A 26272-nucleotide genomic window follows, 5' to 3' on the forward strand; every position below is an offset into this window, starting at 1 on the left:
CCAGGGAACAGCATTTGTTGCTGCAAGGAGGCTCTCACACATGGATGAGTCACTCTGGGCTACACATTTTTTTGGAGAGGGATAACACTGGCTTGGAGCAGGCATGGATGGGCAGAGGGGTGCACCTGGCCAGCAGTGCAGGGCCACATCCACCGGGCCCATGAAATCCAGCTGGTCATCATCGCACCGCACCTCACCGGGATCGCCTGGCTGCCAACTTTTAGCTTACAGATGTTGGGTTTCATTGCAATTACAAACACAGACATACTTTTTCCTTTTCATTTCATGCTAACTTTTTAATAAACCAAAATATTTATATAAAATTATATAAAACTTTATATATTTTTATATATAAAAACTTATATTTCATGTTTCCTTTTTTCTTTATTTGGTAAAGTTCAGAAGCAACAGGGGGAGTAAAAAACCAGGAAAAAAACCCAAACAGCCAGCTTGTTTGGAAGTGGATACCAGAGGCAGGTACTAGTGACATCCCTGGGGCCACCAAAATTAAAGAATGAGAGGGATGCAAGAGTGAGGAAATGAGGGACAGGACCATTCAGCACCTTTGCTCTTCTCTTTTCCATCACTTACCACTGTTACAATTGCTAGTGACAGTTTATCACACTGCCAACACAGAACAAACAGCGCTGGCACATCCTGAGGCATCACCACTCATGCTGTGACATTTTGAATCAGTGCATCCTGTGGGAAAGTCGGGACCGCTGCTACCCACAGTGGCAGCCTGCCCTGAGCGCCACGTCTGTGTACTGCCTGCCCCGCTGCCAGCAGTGCCAGCCCCAGTGGGGACAGAAGGAGGACGATGGCACTGTGTCGCACCCAGACCTATTTCTCCTGTTTTCTCTAAGAGGAGCTCCACTGCATTATAACACAGGCTCACATCATAAGGGATCCAGTCTGCTGGACTTGCTTACCTACGGCTTCATGAATTAAACATACGTGCTTGCTTTCCTAAGAAAATGACGTTAAGGGATTTTTTTCTTTCACACCCACACCTACCAACTTCTAGAACTGTTGGCCAGTTTCAGCCAGATTTTACAGAAGGATGGACATCTCAAAGACTTAAAAGTTCCTCTCAGCTTTGTGAAAACCAATCAAACAACACAAAAGACAGAGATCCAGAAGGAGGGAAAGGTTCCATCACTAATTAAACCACATTATCAGATGCCAGGGAATCCTCATGAATTCATCACACCAAATCAGACTTCGCTGCTACGCATGAGTTAGTAGAGACAAGCTTTGTTCTGGCAACAAGACACTAGGTCCTCTGGGTACTGGTGCACTTTGATAGCAAAAGATAATTGACAAGAGAAAATGACAGAACTTCAGGCAAGGAGTAAAGAGGCAATTTTCCCAACAGCTCTGCAAGCACGAGGTGGAGCATGTCTACAAAGTGTGGGGGAGCAAACCAAATGAAAACATCTTCTGGGTTGTTTTGTAGTGGATAAGGAGAGAGATTGGCTCATGCACAAATTTTATCCTTGGTTGTGCCTAAGACCTGCAGTGCATTTCTCAACTCCCAATGCGCAGCTAAGCACAACCAGCACACTCTGTCTGTCCCCCATGGCTCAGGAGAAACTGTATGAGCAGGGACATCTGTTGGTGACTCAAGAGAGGGTGTCACATACTGCACAGAAAAGCCATCCTTACCCCATAAAGAGGCTTCAGCAAAATACACAGGAGACCTCCCCTGACACAAGATGCAGTGAATCAGTGGACAGAGTACAGTGAGCTCAGGGTTAGTGCCTGTTTGAGAATAAGTGTTACATTCAAATGCCACAATTTGCAGCCAGCATCCAGATTTCCTCCAAGACTCCTGATGCCTAGGAACCAGCAGGTTTCAGGACTCGGGAGGGACAGAGGCTGTCTGAGCCGTTCAATGAGAAACCGTGGGAGTGAGTGGCAAGCCTGGCACACAAAGCGAAGCCATTGCACTCAACAGCCAGCTCCCAGGAGCTGTTGCTCATGCATGCCCCTCTGCAGCAGCCTGTACCACCCCCCCACCCCCCATGCACAGGGACTGCCCAAGAAGGGGGATGCAGCAGCTGCGCAGCCCCAGGCAGGCAATGCCATCCCTCCACTGCACTCTGCTCTGGGGCAAGTCCCCACCAACCTGCGGGGGTGGCCCAGGGGCCATCAGTGGATTTTTAGGTGGAGGAGGGTGCTTCCACCCTCCGCTCTCTTACACCGCTTTCCTGTCCACAGCCTCCTGGCTGCTGGCATGAGCATTGGTTCCACCTCCCGTCCCACGCTGGCATGACTCATCCACAGGGAATGACGGGGGGCTGAAATAAACCCCAGGCAGTTTTGAATGCAAATGTTAATAAGGCACTGGGTATATAATAATAACAAAAGTGGGCAGCTTTTACTATAAATCACTGTCTTATGAAGTCTGATCCTTCAGAAGCCCCCAAAACAGGTCCCTGGCAGGAGCACACAGTGTCATCTCCCAGGCCTCCTTCCAGCTGAAGTCACTGCTCACTCCGTCACTTGAGATCATTCCACAGCATTTTCTGCTCTGTAATTTTACTGCTGCTGCCCCACAACCCGAGATCTGGACAGTAAGGTAGTGATGGACCACATCATCACTTCGGCTTTTCATTCTTTGCCGTCCTCTCTCCTGTGGCTTTACCAATGACACACTTGGAGCTCAGCAACATCCAAGAAAGAAAAAAAAATAATCACTAAATACTACCTAGGAGGTTGCATCAGAGGGAGAATCCTGCTCCATGTGCTCCATGCTTTCTCAGGCACCCCCTCCCGGTCACTGGCAGATGAGGGGCTTGTGCAGGGAGCTGCTCCTGTGCTGCACGCTACGGTGAAGCATGTTCTTCACACCACTATTCCTGTAATTGCGTATCTCCTGCCTGGAGGGCCCACAGCATCCCACACGACACCCTGTGTAGCTCTGGGGACCAAAGAGGACAGTGCCTGACCAGCGCTGGTGCAGCCACGAAGGCTTTGTCTCCTCAAAGCGAACTGTGCCCAGTGAAAACTCACCCAGGCAGGGCCGGGTGGTCCAACACCGGGGCTCCTTGGCGCCCTGGGACTCACAGGTATCCCCCACCTGGCTGGCCTGCTCAGCTAACCCCCCAACCTTTTGACAAGCACATCTCCACCTCCGGAGCCTCCTGGCAGCACGGCAGGCCGGGGGCCGGGGCCGCCAGCAGTGTGCGGAGGAGGGACAGGGCCAATGTCCAACGGGGGCAAACCCTCGGCAAAGGAACAAGCAAGGGCAAAAAATACCTGTGGCGTTTTAATGCCAAAGGGTTACATTCCTAGCCTTTCTTCTGGGGCAAAGCCCCAACATTTATGAAGCTGGAAATAAAAGACAAAGGATCAAGCTTGTGTTGGTATCAAAGAGGGATTCAGTTGAGAATAGACTTTAAGGGAATTTTATTTACAGTATGTCTAGTGGGTGCGCATTTATGACCTTTAGAAAACGGATTAAAGCTTTTCGATACCCAGCTTCAGGCTGTGTGAATTATTAAAGCGACAAAATCATTAAGCTGAAGTATTTTTGCCAGGCAAAGCACGTTACAAGCAAGCTTTCTTCGGGAGGGTCAGCCAGGGGCACCCTCAGGGAGCCAGCCCTCCCAGGCAACCCCCTAGCAGGTCTGAGGGAGGGGGGATGCTCTGTCTGCAGCTGCCATGCTGGGACAGCCGCCCCTCACCACTTCACCCCGTCCGGCATGGCAGCCTCTCACCCTGTCCGTCCCCACAGCCTCTCCCCTTGTCCCTCACCGCAGCCTCTCACCCCATCCCCCACGGCGGCTCCCGCCATGGCTCCCACCCACACCAGCAGGCCGTGGGGGTTGCCTGGGGACCCTGTTCTCCAGGCCTCCCTGTGCAGCCTAACAGCTATAAACACCTCTTCACTACCAGGCAGGTTCTCCTCAACCTTCACAGGGTCTATTTTAATGGGGCTTCACAAATTAATTTTAATGGCAACTTCACCAATTACTTCACCAATTACTCAAAAAAAAAGAAAAAGAAGAAACATGAAAGCGGCGCCCGGCAGAGCCCTGCAGACTGCCCGCACTGGCCCACCCACCCCACGACGTATTTGTTCACTCTGGCAAACTCTATTTTCATGCCACTGCTCATTCCAGCCCCCACCCTCTCACTTAATCCCCTATTTCTAACAGCAGACAAGGACAGAAATCCATGCTGAATCCATGTTTTGATTTCTTCACAGCAATAAAGTGGAAATAATGAATTCCCATAACCCTATCCAGTTCTGTATCCCTTGGAAAAGGTTGTGGCGACTGATTCGAAGAACGGGGAGGGAAGCCCAGCGGGAGGAGGAATGCAAGAGCGGACACTCTCAAATGCCTCCCAGTTCAAATGGATTTAAGAAGACTTAAGCCAGGAGATGTCAATTTTTACAAAGGGAGATGTCAGGATACCTGCAATGCAACCAATGCCTTCTGAGGTTTCCAGGTCTCGTCATGTCTCTTGTGAAGCATAATGAAACTCAGAGCATGTCCCCCATTAAAACTGGGGGTCACAAACTGCCTCACGTTCTGGAAACCCTCTCCTGGCTTGGGTAACGGCAATGGAGCAGCTAAAACCTGAGCAACTGCCACTGCTTGAGAAAGGAGTCTGTGCTACAGCAGAAACGCAATGCTCCTATTAAAATACTGAAAATCAAATAATGTTACCTCTAATATATACGGAAAATATTACACATTTGCTAATTTGAGTAAACATGGAATTGAGCACGACCTTCCTTTATTAACAGTACATGAAAGATGATTAAACCCATCTCTAGGAAACAGAAATTGGCTGGTTTTTACAGATACACCAGAGCCACAGCTCAGGGGCTCTCCAGTTTCTTCAAAATCAAAAGCAATTGCTGAGTTCATTTCTCCTTCATTTGGTAAGGTTTCTGTACCAAGGGCCAGTCTGTCCTGAGAGGTGCACAAAATAACAGTGGAAAGCAAATGCCTTGCCTGAAGCTACCCAGCAAGTGGCTGCCTCCTAGATCCCTCACTACAAGATCACACGGCATCACAGATTTCACAGGTCACTCATTGCACACTGAGAGTCTAAACCCCCACTTTGAGATGGACAGGACGCTGCTTCCTAAATGCCTTCCTGAATGTGGGCAGAAGTGCTTAAATCAACCAAAGCAACTAAATTACTCATAAATTTCAAATAACAGTTTTCCGGTAGGTAGTTCTCCATTTTCTGTAATTAAATGAGAGTTGTAAATTACTTCATAAATGTAAAAAGCTTTTCTCAGTATCAAAGGAAATTTGGCATATTGACATAATTATCCAGAAAGATGACAGATTAATCATTTCAGCATTTTGTTGAAAGTGTATATACAATTCTGATGCCTGATAGACTGCTACATGCTAGACTTAACCTTTCTTTAACATAAACAGAGAAGGAATCAGCCGTGAGGAGCAGCTCTCTTCAAAGCCAAAAAGGTCCTACCCTGGGATGAATATTTTTTTCTCCTTTTCATGGTCTGAACAGAATTAATTTTCCATCATCAAGTGTTGGTGCTTAACAGAGTACAACCTCTTTTCTCTGTAAAGTTTACATTTGGAAGTATGAGTCTTCTCGTATGGGCTTAAAAAAAATGTTAGCTGCTATTTTTTTGTAAGATTTTGAGTTAGGTTTTGGCCTTTGATGAAAAGCAGAGGTCACAAGACCCTGAGAGTTCTCGTTCTCACCAGGAGCATCTGGGCAGACTTTCCTCTGCTGTTTGCCTTATCTTTACAGTGCTACCCTAAGGAAAGACCTGATCTTATATTTAACCATTCGCCACCATCTAATATAGCTCTGCTGCCAGATTTTGCCTCTTCTTGCTCTAGAGACATGGCTGCAAATATGGGTGACTATTTAAAACCACCCTCTCTGTGACTAGCACACTACTCAACATCACATTTTCATTAACCATGTGGAAGTCCCATGCAGGCTTACAACAAAGCTGGCTGGGAATTCGTATGGGTAGATTGTGCCCCAAGCACACCAGAATCGTGTAACGGTGTTTGTCAGTTAACTGATGCTGTGGCTGTGACAAAATGTCTTCATTAGCAAGCAGTGCTAATGACAGCACTATGACTAATCTTGTCCACTCCCTTGACTCTAAAAGCTGGAATCTACCTCATCAAGACCACGGTTGGATTTTGTACTGCTACTGCTTCTCAAGACGGACACTACTTAATACATTTTAAGTGTTTTAAAAGACATTTTCAGTAACTGGTAAAATATTTGGGGTCTTCTGGCCCAATGAGTCACAGACCGCCTGAGAAATATATGCTTTTTCAAAGTTTCCAACCACCTGAACAAAGTTTCCAAGCATTGAGTGCAGCAGGCCAGATGCTCATGTGGCCATCACCCAGTGTGACACTGCCTTGTTAGGGCTTTAATGGGCAGTGCGAAAAAGTACAGTTCATCTCCTGGGCCAGATTCAGATTTTCTTACCTTCATAGTATGAACTTTTGATCAAAGTAAGATGGGAGAGACTGCCCAAGATGACCAGACAGAATGAAATGAGAGAGGGTACAGCTTTCCTCTGATTGCTCAGCTTATCTTCAGTTTATTTTAGCAGCATGTGGAAACACAGAAGCGCTTGCACCACCCTCTGAACTTGTTACGCTATTTCAGAAGCTTGGTATCGCACCTTTTGCAGAATTTCAAAGGCCACTTCCCTGCCCGGAGAGGTCTGTTGGGTGCAGACCTCTCAGCTAAACAGAGGGACACAACTACTGTTGGGGCACAGTAAAATGCTGGTGACCAAGTGACCGCAGAACAATACCGACCCAATGAAGTCTCACGTGCACGCAAGGACATACACACATGCATGCACATATATGCACCGAACCTCAGGCTTGCGCTGCAAACAAATGGTATAAAATGCCATGACAGAAGCAGCAAACAGTCATCTACACAGGGACCAAGTGAGAGCTGGTGGAAAAGGCAATGAAAAAGGAATAAAACTAGGAAATCAATCAGTAACTGATTTCCAGAGCTATCCAGCTTTTTGATCATCACCTCCCACCTTCTCCCACACACTTGGCAAAAAAAAACCTTGTTAAAAATAAACAATAAAACCCCTTTAGCATAACTCATTTCTGAGTGGGAAAACAGCCCAGGGCTTCAGAGAACCCTCTTGACCACATTGTGCCAGCTCACTCAACCAATAAGCACGACTTCCAACACCTTCCTGACTTAACTGTCCCCCTCTCACAACCTATAAAGCCTCTCAGGAAGCAGAAAACTTAATGAATATTTGCCATGAAACAGTCACAATTGTGCTAGTAGTTTAAAATACACCTGTTTCACCAAGACACCAAGAATTAAAACAGTGCCAAATGGCAACAATGTATTTTTCTGAAGACATTTTTCCTGTGTTTACTTAGCTGCCGCCATCCACAATAAAAATAGCCTATTTCAGTACCATTACCGTTTCAATAAACCGCAAGTATGTAACAGCAGGCACCGCATAAGACACACAAGAAAACAAGCCTACCTTGCCAAAGCTTCCCTTCCCAATCGCCCGGAGAATCTGGAAGTGGTCAAAGTTCACTACAAGGTAAAGAAAAAAGAATTTAAATTTGTAAACGCTTTACTGCAAAGATCTTACACTTAAAAAGAAGACAAGGAGACAACTAAAGCGCATTGATCATGTTTTTATTAAAGTCATCATCTCCCAGGGAAGATGCAGGATAGCAGGTTTTCCTTCCACGTCTCTTTTTACCTGCTGGAAGTAGCTAGCAACAGCTTGAATTAGGTTACTAAACAAGTGGCGTAGCACAAGTTAAAATACAGCTTTGACCTGTGTCAATACAGGACGAGTCTCACAGACTCACAGACACCACAAGCGCAAGAGCAAACTCGGAGCACGGGCAGAGTGGAGAACACCAGCAAGTAGTGCACCCCACGCCGCGGGCAGCCACTGCTCAACACGTGCCTGGCCCCGCACTGCTTGTGCACATTCAGCAGCCACGTGGCCTGGTATCGGTGCTTTGCAAAGGACAACATTTAGAGGACGGGGACTGACTTCCACTCCTTCATGTGCAAACTAATCTGTACCAGATCTTTCTTCCAGAGCCACAGTAATGACAAGAAAGGACAGTACAGTTGTAACACTTCAGATACTGCCTTGATCAGCAGCTACTGCAAACAAAATTATTTTTACTAAACTATTGCTGTGATGTAGTCTAATATAAGTCTTAAATAAATAAAAAAGTAGGTCTATTTATACCAATAATGAGATAATCCCCTTTACCATATAGTTGGAGGGCCTTATCGACAAATACTGTCACAAAAGCCAATGTAAAGCACACAGCATTACTCTCATTTTACAAACTGCCTCTTTATACTTCAGTTCCTTAATGCCCTCACAGCCCAGTAAGCTGCACAGCTGCAAATGAAGCCCACGGTGTGCACGCACCCTGCACATCAGTGCTGACGGCTGCCCATGCCCAGCATGCTCTCAAAGTGGCCAGACATTTAGTAGGAGCTGGCTGGTGAACTGAGCTGCACCCTGCTCACTGCATCTGTCAGCCCTTGACATTTCTACCATGAGACCCTGACCTTGCAAGGAGACCCTCAGCACCTGCTCCCCAGAAGGCTGGATGGAAAGAAGTGCTTGGCATGGGTTTGGGGATTTGCAGGGTGAATGATGTATGTAACGGTCAACAGAGAGCACTGGACCTGTGTTTGACTGACAGTGGAGACCAGAATCACACAGGAAGAGTGGGAGCAAAGAATTCACTATAAATATTCCGAGTCCCACTCCCAGATCTTAAATAAATGCACATCTGTCATCTCTGAGGATGAATCAAAAGCCCACACATGTCCATGGAGTTCCTATTACCCTTTTGTGCTAGGCTTGTATCCAAAATATTGTTGTCACTTTTGTGGGACATTTTCTGCAGGAGAACTTAGAAAACTTTGCCAAACGAAACTGAAAACAGTCTGGGCCAGTTCCTACCACGTATCTACCTACACTCCCAGTTCACTCCACAAGCAATGCTGGAGGGCAGATGTACCATCTCCTCCCCAGGATGCTCCAGGAGACTCCAGGAAAGACCACATGGGAAAATCTGTACCACCCCATTCTTCTGATGGCCTCCCATGCTTCCAGAGGAAAGACTCAGCTACACTGGTGGTGTGTCATTTCCATATCACTCCCCTTCTCCACGGGCAAACAGCTTTCTTTTAGCAGGACTTGACAGATCTTGGGTTGAGAAGCCACGAGATATTGGCAAGGACACAGGGAATGCCTGGGGCCAGTGTCCAGCTCATCTGAGATGCTGCAGGAGCTGCAAAGTGGTCACCTGCTCCCTCCTGTCTGACAAACCCACCCCTGGAAGGACCATCTAAAGCCATTCTTTCCTACCACCCCTATTAGAGAGACTACAGTGAACAATGCAGAACTGTGGCTACATCTTGTTCATAAATATTCTTCCTGAAATCAAAATATTAGCACACACAATGCTGAAGCATTTGGAACAACGGATCCAATTTTTTTCACATGCAAGCAAATCCATTAACTGAACTTCCATCACTAAGAAATACTCAAAGAGGAAACACAGCGATAGTGAGCACCTTTAAAGGACAGCATTTTATCGGCAATTAAACCATGTGCATGTTCTCATGATCTGCGATCACTCCAGGAGGACCGTTTTTGACAAATCTTTATTGTAGTGTTTGGAATATTGTATAAAAAAGCATTGCTGCTGAGAAAACAAACCCAAAAGTGTCACTTCCATGTATCCATGACTACAACTGATCCAGAAAGCATGCTCTAGTCAGCAGTCAGGAAACAAATCTAGATATGAATATTCACCAGGCCCTTGAACTGATCAGCAAAGATGTCAGTTTTAATAAATTAAATACAGAGCTCTGCTGATGTGTAGTTCAGATTGTGTTAGACAAACACTGACTGATTTTTTCAGTTTCATTATTTTCTTCAGGAATTAGTAAGCAATCCAGTTAAAGAAAAAGCAAATTCCAGCATTTGAGGAAGAAAATCATAGTAGCAGCATGTTGCTTTTTGTGCATAACACACTGGATTTCTAAAAATGACAACATATCACTACAGAATATGTGATTATCCCTAAAATAGAAATCCTGAACCTGCCTGGAACAATTACGTATGCTCCAGAGATTCCACTCTCTGTGAGCTGACAAGAGAAAGCTGTCTTTCACCCGCAACTAGAAGAGCTGATTATTTGGAGGTGACTGGTATAAGCCTGAGTCATAGACATCAGTGAAGGATTTCATGACACACACTCCCGGCGAGGGGAGATGACAGCTGTTGCCTATTCACAGGACCATAGTCACCCACCACTGTGACTTCAGCATCGCACAGTTTTGACAGTCACAGTCTGTAAGCACAGAAATGGTTTTGGCTTGTGGTTGAGCTGGAGGAACCCGTGAGAGGGGCAGAGGGACCTGAAAACCTGGAATGCTTTAAGGAAGCATTTCTTTGCTGGGAGTGTGTTCAAACACTGGAACAGGTTCCTGGAGAGGTGGTTGATGCTCCAAGCCTGTCAGGGTTTGAAAGGCATTTGGACAATGCCTTTAATAACATGCTTTAACTTGGTCAGCCCTGAATTGGTCAAGCAGTTGGCCTAGATGATCACTGTAGGTCCCTTCCAACTGAAATATTCTGTTCTATTCTGTTCTGTTCTATTCTATTCTCTTCCATTCCATCCTATCCTCTTCCCACCTGCCATGTACAAACACAAGGGAGCATGGCATTGTGACACAAGGACACTGACATGTTGGTCACACCCCAATCCAATGCCATCTGTTGTGCTGAAATGCCTCAATGGGTATTTCATTAGCTCCTCATGAAAAAACAACACTAATTACTCCTATTGACTCCTCTAACAGCTCATTATCAATACAGCACCTTCACACATAGGTGGAACTGCTGGACATAAGATGTTGCTCTTTGCCACGAGAGAGAACTGCCTCTTCCTTACTCTCTCTGGCACCAAGTGACAAACCATGAATCGCAAACAATCATAAAAAATATCGTGACCTGGATTTGCTTCGTTTGGCGTGTTTTTGTTCTCTATTTCCAGTAACACATGAAAAGCAGGATGGCAGGCTTTCACGCGCCTCTTGGACCTCACCAAACCTCATGCAGCCCAGTCCAGCCCACTTCACAAGAGAGTGCCAGGTGCTGCACTGACATCTCTATAATTAAGATTTCATTGTAGTCACAAAATGTACTGTGTGATAAAGCAGACTGGATGCACAGCTTCCATTTTCCAGTGAAATACAGAGAATGAAGAATATGTTTCTCTGCAAAAGCTCTTTATAGAGAAGGATGAGTATGCCTCAATGCAAGATGCAAAAAAATGACGTTTTTGTCTTTGCTATCTTAAAACTATGAAAGTTTTGATTATTTTTGCTGTTTATTCCGCATTTGTTTACAACGGATCTAAAAGTATGGCAAGATAAAACTACCATAAAACTCTAGACACCCAGTGGACACCCAGTGAGGGTTCAACATCAGGACCTGGTATTAATGACAAATAGTAGGAAAAAATGGACGCAGTTAGTAAACCTGGTATCCATGTCCTCAAATCTGGTGAAAACAGAAAATTAATGTTTTAAGGACTGAGTTAACCTTTCACTATCTATCTGCATGCTTTCCAGCTTCATCAATAAAACAAGGGAAGTTTTAACTTCAAGAATGACTCTCTACAAAGCTAAACACCTATGAAATTCTTCTCTGAGTCTTGTAACAGCAAATTTGTAGGGCTAGTACAACTTTTTATCAATGTATTTCTATATGTTGGCATAATTAATAGCATTTGTCTACCTATTATATTACTGCAATCTACCTTTGGAAGAAAGTACCATGTTAATTGATGTAGAAACATTAATATGTGGTCGCAGTAACCACAAGTTTGCTGCCACAAAATGCCAAGAGCTTCAGCTCACAAGGAAGAGTTACAGCTTAGACTTAAAAGTCATCACACACATCGATTCCAGCCAGAAAGGAAAGGCCACTTCTGCAAACCACAGGGCAGCGGACGGACAGAGGGCGGCCAGCCGGGCTGTGCGGGGTGCCAGGCAGCCTGCAGGAACACGGGGTGCTGGGGGCCTGCAACAGGGGAGAGCGGTTGGGGAAGTCAGGAGATGCTGAAAAGGAACCATGGCAGAATTAACAGATGTTGGGATTAGGAGCAGTGTTTAGAGCGACAGGGAGGGCCTAAGCAAGGGGATCAGGCAGACCAGGGAAGTACTGCAGAGAGCCTGTCAAGGGTAAGCATCATTCCAAACAGAAACCTCAGAAAATTCCAAAGTGGCAAGCCTGACAGAAACAGCAGGGGAGAGAAAGAGGCAAGACAACAGGAGGGACAGGGAGCACTCTGTGAGGGCGGCGAGGCGCTGGCCCGGGCTGCCCAGAGCAGCTGTGGGTGCCCCATCCCTGGCAGTGCTCAAGGCCAGGCTGGATGGGGCTGGGGGCAGCCTGGGCTGGGGGGAGGGGGCCCTGCACACGGCACGGGGTGGGACTGGGTGGGCTTTAAGGTCCCCTCCGACCCGAACCATTGTATGACTCAATATGAAAAGCTTTCAAACTGGAGGATGAACCTGAGTAAATTGGGAAGATCAGGAAGATTGGGGAGGTTAAAGACCTGAGGTAAAGCAACTCTGGGGGAAATGCAGAGGTATTTGACAGTGACAGGGAGCAAAGGGCAATGGGGAACGACATCAGCAGTCCTCCCCAAGCCTGAAACCTTTGAATGCAAGGCATCCATTTCTCTCTATCTGGGAGGCTCCATGCAGCGCAAGAAACCGCTGCTTTCCTTTCTATCACTGGAAAAAGCACACGCAGTATGTTCGGTCTCCAGCACCTCGGGCTGATCTGTTTTTGCCTACTCACATCCACAGAGAAGATTACATGGGTGAACAGAATGGAAATACAGTATAATATGACTGCCAGGAAACTCAAGTGAGCATTAACCACCCAGGAATTCAGGGAATACTGGTACATAATGAAAGAAATTAAAGGTACAATGCAAGCTCAGTGCTATAAATGAACCCCTTTAGAAACTAAGGATTCAAACATACTATTAGGAAGCAACTCTGAAGTCTTGTAAAAACAGCGAGTTATTGTATGATTAATAGTGAATCTCTGCAACTCCATAAGGAATCAAATATACCATGCAAAGCCACTGCAAAGTCTTTTTAGGAAGACTGGGTTATTGATACTGGGTACAAAAATGTTTGCATTGGCCAGAAACCATTTCTAATTAGTGCAAAAATACTGCTTGCATTGGCCAGGAACCCTGCCAAATGAGTGCAAGCGTATCACATTCATCTGCTTCTCCATCAACAAGCTCAGGAGGCACTAGAGATCACGGGGGAAAACACAGCACCTTCTGCTCTGTATGCTTTTACAAATGCTATTTTTGTTAGAGAAAAGTACGTTACCTTGCAGTAACAACACAGGCAGGCAAACAGGTTATTTATTAAGCACCCGGCTGAGCTCTCCGTTGCTGCAGGTTAGCGAGCACTAAATGAGTTCACGGTGGTCTTGGCCAAAAGCACAGGAGACAAGCATGTGCTTCACATACACAGGCTGATGGGCAAATAAGGCTGTTACGTATGCTGCACAGCTTTCACAGCAATTAGCTTTCCTTAGCTCCAGGGTGACACGTGTTTTTGCAGGCTGGCTGCAGGAGGGCAGCCTGCATGTAATGCTCACCAGAGAGCCCTCCAGAGCACCCAAAATGGGTAACTGATGCCCTGAGGCCAATACTGAAGATGGTTTTGTTTCTCTGTGTTCCTACATGTCCGGCTAGTCTTTCTAGAAGGGTACTGCCTCTCTGCAAAACTCCCTGGTAAATGATCCACCTTATGGTTGTATCGCTTGTTAAACAGCTTCTAAGCAAGTTACAGAGTGGTGGTATTGCAAATGTTAGGTAGGGATTCAACCCACCTCCCGTGTAAATGCTTCAGGCAGAGCGTCAGGGCTCGGCCAGCCTTGGAGCCGTCCCCGGACGGGGTAGTGTGGGAGTGGGGTCTCCGGGCCTGTGGTGCCTTGCTCCCTCGTCCCCAGGGGTCTGCTGGCCCCCAGAGGGATCACTGCTCCCCAGTCCCTGAAGCCTTCCCCTCCGCAGCACAGGCAGGCTGCCCGCTGAGGGAAAGGTTTCCTGACCTGGCAGCAAAGCCAAGGTGCATCGTTCATCAGCCGGTGGCAGCCGCGGAGCCTCATGGCTCCCCGGGCTGGGAACCTCGGCCAGCCAACGCCAGCACAGCTGGGGTGGGCACCGACAGCCCACACGGGGGGCTCTGCAGAAAGTGGCCGTGCGGCTCTGCTGAGACCGAAGCTCACGGCCCACCGAGTCCCACGCCCACAGCCACTTGGGTGAGTGGAGGAGGCAGGTGCCATGCTGGCCGGTGGCAGAGGCGCCCACCGAAAGTGAACCTTCCCACCCTGGGAGGCTCTGCCTGCAGAAAAGCCTGAGGAGCCACAGCCTGGAACTCAAGCAGCCATGCTCCGCTGCAGACACAAAATTTATCTGTTCCCATGAACAGCGAATGCAGGCTTTCTGGGGCAGAACCATCATGTGAAGAAACGAAGAACTTTATAAGCAGCCGGAATAAAATCTCCCTGGCAAACAATCAAACTCTTCCAGTGCACCAAGTCTAAAGTAGAGCAGAGCTGAAGCCGTTTGATCACAGCATCATCTTATCTGGGCTGAAATGACTGCTAATTAGAGCCCTACCAGGAATGACAGGAACACACCTTTTTTATCCCTGTTCTTTGGATGTCTCGTTGTTACAAACCCAAGGCCTGTCTCCTGGGCCAGATGCACATTTCAAAAACAGCCGAGGTGCTGGTTTTGATGCAGGAGGACCCTGCAAAAAAAGGCTGATGTGGCAGAGAAAGTTAGTCTCTGACTCACAGCAATCCTGGTGCCTCTCCTGCCGGCCAAGTGAAAAATTCCTCCTGGGAGGAAGAGTGAGGAAGAACCCACGCTCACTGAGGCATCCCTCACAGCCAGCCTCGGACCAAGGTCCTAAAAGCAAAAAGCTGACAGCTCTGGTAGGTATTTGAGCATTACTGATAGTCTAGATTAGCTTTGCTGATTATATAGTGAAGGCGAGCCAAGATTTTCCCCATTTTCCAATCTTCAAATTAGTATTTTCAACTATAGATAGAAAAAAAAATAATTAGCTGACACACAAACTCTTCAGGAACGGGAATGCTAAATACAACATGAAAACCATGAAGCCCTCATGATCCCAGCACTGCCCTTCCAGACACGAGCAGCAGGGTGTCCTCAGCCACCCCCCAGCACTCCCCGTCTCACACCAGCCCAGCCTCCTGGGCTAGCCTGACCCCAGCTCCACCGCTCCAGGGACCAGTGGAGAAGCCCTTGTGGGCACATAATTTTCTGTGCCACATAATTTAAGCTTAGCCTAAAGTGCCTGTGATCACGCGCGCCAGTGCTACACAAAGGTAAGCTCATCTGTGACATCTCCCCGGCTTGCCTGGTCTCGGGGTACGCGACATGGAGCAAACAGGACTTGCAGGGACAGGACCCACTGGGGCCTCCCAACAGCACTGCTGTGCACCATGGAAATAAACTGAAGTCATGCTGGTGGTGAAAAAGGAAGACTGGGAGGAGGACTGGACCAAACCAGGCTGAGCTGCAGCTCTGTGGGACTTCTTCCCTCACCACCTCTGCCAGCTCAGGCGTGCGGCTGCCTGGATGGCTCTAAGGATAATCACCACTTCTCCCATCGCAGCACTAGTAATTATTTTTCTGCATCTCTCCCTGCTCTTTATTCCAGAATAGAACAAGAGGATCAGGAAGGTCAGTTGAGCCATTTAATTCTTGGACAGCTCCATTATAATTACAAAGTTTGATGTTTCCAGTAGCATGGGGGAAAAAAGAGGGAACCAAATTTCCCCACCATCACCTCCTCACTTCTCAAGACCAGCTCCCCTCCGGACTGCCTGCCACCAGCCTGCCTCCTGAGCTCAGGCTAGCGGCCAAGCTGGGCTTACCCGGTAAGCGTTCACACACCAGGAGCTCAGGATACCCACTCAGCTGGCAGAAATAAAGGACAGTGCTTTTCGGCTGTAGTTCAGATCACAGCAGGGTCATGCCTTGAGAGCAGTGCAGCCACGGCCGCGTGTGCTCACATCAACTGAAGGGCTTTGTGTTTTCCAGGTAACGTGCTTGCAGAAAAGGCTTCCACAGAAGCATGTATGTACATACAAACACCCCCCTCCCCACATATGCATTTGTGCACATGAAAGGACTGATCAGGCAGAACACAGAAAGTCCCCTCACTGTTCCTCTTTCCTCTTTCTTCTGTTTAACTGAGAGTAGAGTGTGATCTTGCCACTCAACACAGGTAGGACCATGTCTAGGGGCACAAGTGACCTGCAAAATATGCCGATGCTGGAAGAGGAGACAGTGTCACAGGTAGCCCCAGGCTTCATCCCTGAGGAATGCCCATGGACCATGCTGTCCTTCGCAGCGCTGGGCTATGGGTCTCCACACGCACTGCACTGCGGAGAGGAGGAGATGGCAGAGCCCACGTTAAAGCCACCAATAGTAATGTGGGGAGTGGGGGGCAGGCCAGCAAGCATGGGAGAGGTGTGTGTGGCCCAGGGACAGCCAAGGTGCCAGCGGCACAGAGGGAAAGCTCAGGCAAGGCATCCTACTTTTCAGTGTCCATCCTCTTCTGTAGGAATCTAAAACCAGATAAAGAGTTTCTAATGGGCCAAGCAGATGGCAGAAATTACCATTGAAATGTACTACAGCATTCCTTCCTTGAAGGCATGGCATTTTGCATTAGAAAATCAATCTCACTAAACACCAAATTTGGCTTCCATCTTTTATCAAGCTGACAGATTGGATGTGTACTCTAGCCTTTATTTGTTTTGTTGCTTGTTTTTCCCCAGTTCTACAGCTTAGAAAATTTTATTTCAAGTCACTAAAATTGATTTACCAAAAAAAAAAATATCTTTATAGCACATGTTTATAGTAGCATAACATTAGCAATAAACATCTGCTAAATGTTACTTAATGTTTTTGCAACATATGTTATAAATGATAAATGGATGACTTTAGGTGCCATATACAATATTTAGATTGTATTGTGTTCAGGGCTAGGCTGTGACTGCTAAACACCATAAGGTGAACAGAAAGAACCTTAGCAAAGCTGAACAGTTTTAGACAAATTTATTCCAACAAAAATTGTAAAGCTGGCTGTACCAAAACATTGAGCTACCTTCTCCCATTTAATTTAATTTTTTACAGCGCATAGGGAGGTGGGAAAGTGTCTCTTCTGGAATGTTTTCAAAACTGACCTTGACAGTACTTTTCTGCACAATAAGACCTCCTCTGCATTTTAATTTTAATAAACAGTTACACAAAATTAAATGTTTGACCCAAAATGAAGTTTTCATTTCTCCTCTGAAAAAAATCTGAATTCCAGGTAAAATACCCAAACCAAGTATTTGTCACAGCTTCTCTAAAATGCTGCTGAAGCTCCAGCCCCATCTTCTCCACACTTCGCACAGCTCTGTGTCCCCACCACGCAGGAGGTGAACCCCCCAGCCCTGAGCAGTGCCCCCCAGCGTGCCAGGCTGCAACCCCTCCAAGTGCCAGAGCTGCTTTGGCCACCACGCTTGCAAAAGCAGATTTGCCGTGACTGTCAGGAACACAACCCATCCCAAACCGCTGCCACCCCTGCCATGCTGCCTGGCGAGTTTTCCTCCAGTACTTCAGACCCCTCAGCACTTCTCCAGCCCCGCTTACAAAGGCAGCTTATTTGATGCTTATTTGATGTTACTGAGTTATCAGCAAAGCGAGCTGTGCCAGAGCCCTCACAGTGCTGCAGACGTGATGCTTTGCTTTTCACTGCAGCTCAAAGACAGCTTTCTATCCAAACTGGTTTTGATATAAAACACTCTAATTAAAAAAATAATAATATTAACACTAAGAAATGTTCCAAGTTTTCTTGAAAACTAGGCTGAAAACAAAGTTTGGCGCATCTTTGCCATTCAAACTGAAGGCTGACAATCTATTTTGCTCAGCACATAAATGTTTGGGTTTTGTCAGCCTCAGTTCACTTCCATCCATGGGAAAAATGTTGATGTTTTATGTACGTACCACATGTTTTGGCTCTGCAGTGGTAACGTCTGCTGAGCAATGCCAGTTCAAATAAGATTAAGGAATTCTCATAGGAGGATGCAGAAACCTTTAGTAATCAGAAATAAACGTCAGCCAGTAGAGAAATTCACTGTTTGCTGGAAGAAACTTACTACTACTATAGTATGCCAGCTCCAGTCCTCCAAGTTTTATGAGAAGGCAGCTACTAACTTTAGCTGAACCGAAGTCCCCAGGGGACTCTTACAAGGAAGAAGAAAAGGAGGAAACATTTTTAAAATCTGCAATAAAACTGGGGACATAGAAGTTCAATAACCATCTCCAAAATTAAATTAAAATTAAATTAAATTAAAATATATATGAAAGAGATGGATCTTTTAAAAGTCTAAGAAAGAAATTTAATTAGGAATTCCTTTGATGCAGCATTTTTTCCCCTTTATGGGGTTGTGTGCCTAACCTCATGGGACCTCAATTAATCATTTCATGTCCTTAAACATAACTCCAGATAAATGCTTTGTACGCAGCCAGCAAGACAGTCTTTATGCTACCACAGTCCACTCAGAGAAACCCTCCCTTAACTACTGTCTGCTAAAAGTCACCTTAGCCCAGCAGCCACACCATCTTAAATTTTATACCGGCATGTGAGGACACTGCTGCCCAGGACACCACCTCTCTGCTCTCAGACTGGCCACCACCACCAGCAAACTAAACCCCCCGGGGCTGCGCTGTGGGGCTCCCTGCTCCCCGAGCGCTGCTGGCTGCAATGCACGCCAGGCGAGGGCAGCCCCCCAGCTCCCTACAAAGCATCGCACACACAGCAGTCCAGCAGAACATCTCTCGGGTACAGTGCCCCCATTACGATTACTGAAGAATGAAAACTAAGAATTAAAAGTACAATAATCCAAGGGGTTTTTTATGCCAGGACATCTTTGTATTTTAAAATCAGCCATAACACCAGGAACACATAACAAGTGGAAATGAAAAACGCCCAAGTCCTTGGCTCTTTGCGTCCCGGGAAGAGCCGGGGTGCTGAGCTAGGCAGAGAAGGGCTGGCTCACCGTGGGAGCCACAGCGGTGCAGAACCTGTCAGCCACTGCAGATGCTGAAATGGCATGGTGGCTTGCCACTTCATTGCAACCTTCCTCATCAGATCTGCCACCTCACAAAAAATGGATATTGCAGCATTCCTCGGCCTCCACACTTGTGAAGAAAACTTGCACTGCACCCTTGAGCTGTATCTGAACGGTAAAACATTTAAGCCCGTCCCACAAGGCTTGATGAATTCTGAAAACATGGGCATGCCAGTAGGGTTTGCAGCTAAGCTTATGCAAAGCAGTATTTAAGTGGAAGGAGGATGTGTCTTAAGACCTGCCAGAAAACTGGCATTTCTTCGATTTCTGTCTTGAGGACACCACCAACGCCTTTTCCTGCTGACATGCAAGAGAGGTCCTACCAACCAGGAGGACCAGAATCAGTTGTCCTTAAGGCAACCTCTTCAACAGCAATTTTACTGGATTTTTTTTTCCTGGCATCCACTCCAGCATGGCCTAGGATGCATAAGGCTCCGAGAAAAAAGGGGAAAGATCAGCATCATGCAGCCCAGGGTGCCTGGGCAAAATTAAATATCACAGGGACCTGCAAGCCACTGCCTTTTACCTTACTCCTGGGTATATATAGGAGCAATTTTTTCTGGGGTTCTCTTATAAAGATGACTAGGAAAATAATTAATGCCAGTTTTTATTGCTCTGTGGGGAGGCAAACCTGTCAACCAAACTTAATTACCTTATTAGAAATTACTATAAAGCATGGCAATCAAAGACAGTGGCGCAGGCCCCTTAGTCTGTACTGAACTGTTAGAATCAGTGTTGCATGCGGGCCAGTAAGGCTTTGCACTGTATATGCCAATAAAACATACATTAAATGGATTAACAGCAGGATGAGCTGTGGCTTTCTGGCACAGTTTTAAAGCATTAACCATTTTAAAGTCCTGTCTAATATAAGAAGGATAGCTTGCTTTTTTTTTTTTTTCACATTTAAGCCACAGTAATAGTTTCACCTAGTGTCCCAAACTTGCAGTGTAAGAAATACATGTTTTATGTCAGAAATAAAGTCTGCTTATTTTCATAAACTTAGCTCACCGTGTGGTTTTGACTGTACAAGGGAAACAGTGAAAGTTAATTCTTTAAATCATTTTAATCCACAATTTAAACAAAAGTTAAACAGCGACAAAGCCACCTTTCAGGGTCTGGCACCACAAACTGCTTCAAAGCCTCAGGTCTTTAATCCACCTTTGTCCTGAGGATGAGCACAAGCCTAAACCTCCTGTCTTCTTCTAGTAAGAACCTGCTTTGAGAAAAATCAGAGAATTTAAAGGATGCAAAGGATTCATGCTGCCCTCCTGCACAGGAAGATATTTTGCTCCAAAAGCACACTACCTTTACTGTTATATCTTCTTCTCTATGTTAATCACTTTAAAGTTGCTAAATTATTCACCGTTCAGAAAATACATTTTCATTGCCTCGAGTTGGCAATCGAGAATGACTTACAGAAATAGGTCATCCTCATCCCATAGAAGAATTAACATATACTTCATGTGCCCCCCCCCCCCCTCCCCCCCCCGTTTCCATTTTTGAGCTCTGCTCCACGTGAGGATGGGCCAAATTTAAACCATCTGCATTTTTCATGCTGCTCCATCATGCTAAACCCACAGTCTTCACAATGTGCCCTGGCTTTACATTTTTAATAAACCATACCCAGCAACAAAATTAATAGACGTACTTTTGCCTGGTGTGCCCACAAACCATGAGCAAAGCTGTAACAATAACTGCAAAGGATATGACCCAAGTTTTCCAACGTTGCTACCTCAGCTTCAGAAAACTCCCTCCCATCTGGAGCCTAACCATCACCACCCTTGTCCACAAGGTTTTTCATCTGCCTTGGAGGGGGGAGCAGGTTGTGGTCTTCTTTCTTTTTCTTTACCTACATGCCTCCAAAATAAACAGATTGTAACATGACTTTTTAATATATTTTTTTTCTGGCACATTTAATTTTCTGTTTTTACACATTTCCAAATTAAATGCTATTTGCTAAGGACTGTTCCCAGCAAGCTGTTAGCCATAATATGCCCAGGATGCTGTCTATTGGGTCCACATCAATTTTTCCTTGCTGGGAACCACAGAACAAGGGCCCTGTTCATGCCTTCTGTTCCTGCTACGCTTTGCACAGGCGGAGGTGGCACTTGCCAGCATTTGATTCCATGGAAATCACACTGGTATCTCCAGCCTCCAGGAAACAGGATTCAACTACGAGGAAACAAACGGCACACGAAACCAAGAACAAAGCAAGAAATCTTTAACATACCATCACTGGGATTGCTGATAAAGAGCAAAATCGAGATCTAAGCCCAGCATGCAGTGAAGGGAGTAAAGGAAACCTGTGTAAAGGAAAGAGGGATGGAGGGGACCACAGCACCATGCAGATGTTACTGAGGACACAGACAGCCACCAGCCCTGTGCTCTATTCCTGGCTCCATCTCTGATAAAAAGTGAATTGAACCGAGTCTCTCTTTGTGTTGCTTGTTGAAAAGCCTATTCATGCCTTGCACTGTGTGTCACAGAGACAGGAGCGAGCGCAGAGGGGTCTTATTCTCAACAGAAATTGTGCAAAGATGTCAGAGCGGAATTGTACGCGGACTGGACAGCTTGCTGCTTGCAGGTCGGTGCCTGCAGCTCCCAGATGGATAAAGAGCAGAAATAACCAGAAGAGGCCCATGAACCGTTGTTTTCGTATTCTAAGGTCCAAATTCAACTCTGTTCACCACGGCAATGGCAGAGCTTGGGGATGTTTTGGCACAGCAGAACCAACAGGAGTCTTTCTGCCTGACTTCAGTGAGACAACGATTTTCCTGGTAAAGCTCTGGACAGTGCCCATCTCACTGCACCTAAAAGCACAAGCTGTGCGTTCAATTTTGTTAAGCACCGGGGATCTGCCTTAGGTGAGACTCACACAACTTAATGTTGGCTGCTTTCAGCAGGGTCCACAGGCGCAAGCCTGGCAGACAATCCACAGCACAGCCAGGTCCTTTGAGCGTAACATTTCGCAATGGGGTCCTATTTGTTTATGTTTTACACCAAGTAAGAGAGATGCTGATCACGGAATAAAACCTGCCCTGCCATATGCAGTGGATTAATTACTGCATCATTTATTCCTGCAGTGGGTCGAAGTGATCATTACCAACTCAGGAAAATGGCTGCTAATAATAGTATTGCTCACAATCTTACTCCAGTATTCAACTCAAACCAATTGTTCAGCTCAATAGCAAACAGCTTACACCAATTCCTACTAACTTTACTTAGTACTTTTAGATTGAGAAATAGAAAGTTCACACTGAAATAGCACAAATTCTAATACACAGCAGGATTAACTCTTCATGTTTTAAACTTAATTACATGCAATCAGGTGGCACTTGATATTCCTTCTTCCTTAGCTAAACCCAACAGCACACGTTTAATGATTTTGGTGCACATACGCTGAGGGAGCTAATTAGGACTCCTGTAGGGCTGAGCTCAACTTTTTCAGTGTTGTCTAAACTGAAAACAAAATGTTCTAGAAGCCATACTGCGCAGCACTGACTCTGTGCAGACAACTTGCTCCTGTGAATCTACAACAAGCCAATTTGCTGGGTAAAATGAAAATACCTCAAAAGATAAATACCGAACACTCCATTTTCCTGGGCTTTCAAAGCGTTTCACCATTGACTCCAGTTTCAAGAAGATCAAACCGGGAACCAAACTGAAATATAGCTTATATCCTTCGAAATGGATTATGCTAAAGGCTAGACAAAACAAAAGCTTCATTTAAAACTACAAGCAATAAAGAAAATAAATTCCTCCATCCGTGACTTGGTATTGAATGCAAAAAGGGCACAGCACTCAATCAGGCTAGACATTAGCTGATCTGTCATTAAGCACATTGCACTGTAACTTACCATGCTGTTTGAACCCAGGATGGTAAGTTTTGGTGCGTGTTACTGGCTGTGCTATAGTGTGAGCGAAAGGAACAGAACTCAGACAAGGAAGAACGTCAGGCCAGCGCCTAAGGAGCTTGCCGAGGCATGTCTGGGCATCTCCGCCAACTGGCCGTGATCTCCCCAGAGCCACCCAGCCATGGCATCTACAGCAGCCACCCGTGGCAGCCACGCTGGCTCCTGGCTGCAGCCGGGGAGCTGCCTGTCAGGAGGGCAGGAGGATCCAGTCGTCCTCTCCCAGACGGCGCTGTCGGGCTGCTGACCCACAGCAAGCTCCATGATGCTGGGTCATCCATTGACACGTGGAAGGGAGAACTTCAGTTCAAGCATTTCCTGGCACAGAGCTGGGATTACAGGGATGAAACTACTGCCCCACGTCTGTCTGTGCCCTCGAGGTGGGAGGGGGGACACAGGGGAACGGTCGGATCACGTCTGACTCTGGAGGCTGCGGTCCTACGTACCCCTTTTCTCAGTGGCACCATGGATGTCAAGTTGCTACCTACTTGTTTCCCTCCACTCCTTTGCAGGCAAGTATTCTTACCCCAGATCAGGTCCCTGAACCAGTTCAGACAGCTTTCCCAGAGACAACACATGTCACCAGGGAGGTGGGCTCTCCATCCTTGGGGATATTCAAAAGCTATCTGGACATGTCCTGGGCAACTGGCTCCAGGCAACCCTTGCCTGAGCAGGGGCTTGGACCAGACGACCTCTGTAGGTCCCACCTCAACAAGTCTGTGATTCTGTGGTCACTAACAGAGAAAGCTAATAGGAAAACAGCACAGGAATCACCACGCAGACGAAGTCATTGGCTGTGGCCCCTGGGTTTACGGAAAGAGAGGGTGAAATGACCGACCAGCTCCTGCTTCCACCACATCCCTACACTCCAGTGTCCCAGCACACTTCTGTACCAACTGCTTAAGACTTCAGTCCAGAAAAGTGCTGCTCATCTTTGTACTGATGTCACTCTCCACACAGTGTTTCTGTGGGCACTCCTAGACCTTATGCTGGCTCTTCTGCCCACCCAGCGGACACAGCAGTACTGCCAGCAGCTGCCCTCAGGGGCGGGCAGGGCTGGGGTGGCACTGAGCACCCTGCGCAGCTCTGCACCCACACGCACTGCGGCGTGGTGCCAGCAGGCAAGGGACAGCAGGCAGCACGCATGTGGCCGCGCTGCCCGGGGGCAGGAGCTGCAGAGCCTGCAGAGGCTACTTTTGTTGTTGTTGTTTTAAGCTGGGAGAGGGGAGATGTAGATGAGCTGTGAGGCAGAAATTGTTCCCCGTGAGGGCGGCGAGGCGCTGGCCCGGGCTGCCCAGAGCAGCTGTGGGTGCCCCATCCCTGGCAGTGCTCAAGGCCAGGCTGGATGGGGCTGGGGGCAGCCTGGGCTGGGGGGAGGGGGCCCTGCACAGGGCACGGGGTGGGACTGGGTGGGCTTCGAGGTCCCTTCCAACCCAAACCGTTCTGTGATTCTATGACTTTACTCCTGAAAGTTCACCAGACACTTCTGCAGAAGCTGAGGAGCCTCCTGACCCAGGAACTACGGCTCCTGTGAACAAACATCTGCAAGACTGAAGCCACTAAGAAAAGCAAGGCGAAATTTGCATATTCTCAAGAGCTGATGAATTTATTTGTTACAACATCAGGCTGTATGATTATGGTACTAAAAACGCACATTTGGGAATGATGTTAGGAAGTCCTGCTTTCTGAGAAACGGCTGACCCGTTTTAAGAGTCTGCAAAAAGAAATACTTCACTAAATTTCTATCAAGATATCACTGATTAAAGGTATGAAGCCAAACTCTGGGTTTCCTTCTGTCACTTCCAAAAAGAATGGCAGTATTTTGCAATACATTACAAATGGGTTTCTATAACTTTTTTTTTAATGACATCAACTTCTTTATTAACATCTTTGTTCAGTCTGCTCATTACTGGTATTTCAGTACCACCTGACTCGTCAGAGCAAAAAAAAGAAACTGGAAGAGAACTGCTAGGATCAGAAAAGCCCAATTTTCCGAGTATTTTTCTTTGAACAGAGTAACAGTTTTAACTACCATCATCCACTCAGGGAAGTGTGGTAAGAGCCAAGCAAGACCCAGCCACCCAGCCCTGCGTTCGTGTGCCATCTCCCAAGCTTTTATAAACAACTGCAAGGCTGATGAAAGCGGCACCCGGGAAGCCCTGGGGGGGAGGGGAGCCCCCCCCCCACCCCCCGAACCGCCGCACGCACAGGGTGAGCAGGGTTGTGCTCCAGGCCCATCGCAACCACGGGGGCACAACCAGAAAGGTGGTGGGAGCTCTGGCACCGGCAGCCGAAGGCGCGGGGACCGGTGACGCCGCCCCGCAGACGCCTGGATCCCGGCCAGGCTCAGCTCCCGGCTCTGCGCAGGGCAGAGAGCAGCAGCAGAGCCCTGCGCTGTGCTTCAGCCTGCCATGCCTGCTTCTGCTCGCCGCTGACCTGCTTTCTAGCACTTGTGCCACCAGGATTTTACTTTTTCCCCCAAGATTATATTGCCTACAAAAAAAATCTCTTTCAATAGCACTTAAAAGAAAGAAAAAAAATGTCCTAGTAACACGGCCTCTTATTTTCAAGTATAGATCCCAGCATCCCTCCTAACAGCTGATCTGTCCATCTCAACAGTGCCATCCTATGGGACACCCAGGCCTCTTCGTCGCTGGGCTGCCCCACAGAGCCTACCCCACCAAGTGCCCACCACGTGTGTGGATGTGTGCATGCACGTCCTCATCGAGTGGGGCGGCAGCTTCCTCTTGAGGTCAGGGAGGAAACATTTCGTTACTAGAATTCCAATATTTTTCATATCTTGGCTGGTCTTTTCTTCAGCAAAGGTTCAGAACTTGTGGATGGGTATCATTTTGGAAACAGAACAGAACAGCTCCAGCTGGCAGCTCTGCCCAGCGCAGAGAAACCCTCTCGGAGAGGTCCGGTCCCTTCTGAATCAGTCTGCCAGGTTCCCTTCTGCTCCTCCCCACCACAGAGCTATTTCTGAAAGAGCAGGCAGACAGGAATGACAGAAAACTCTCCCCAGCAGAAAGCATGGCGCTGCCCACCAGCCTGGCCACCTCCCTCCCTTCACATGCCTCCCCCT

At 47.1% G+C, this 26272-nt stretch overlaps 1 protein-coding gene across 1 annotated transcript in view; it reads right to left on the reverse strand.

Moving 5' to 3' along the window:
- The window catches only part of STK32C (serine/threonine kinase 32C), a 97019-nt gene that overhangs the window by 38849 nt on the left and 31898 nt on the right, over positions 1–26272 (reverse strand). The window contains exon 2 of the mRNA XM_040607113.1: positions 7508–7563. Coding sequence (XP_040463047.1) covers positions 7508–7563 — 56 coding nt within the window. The remainder of the gene's footprint in view (positions 1–7507; positions 7564–26272) is intronic.

Source organism: Falco naumanni, chromosome 9, assembly GCF_017639655.2.
Source record: "Falco naumanni isolate bFalNau1 chromosome 9, bFalNau1.pat, whole genome shotgun sequence".
NCBI classification, from domain to species: Eukaryota; Metazoa; Chordata; class Aves; order Falconiformes; family Falconidae; genus Falco; species Falco naumanni.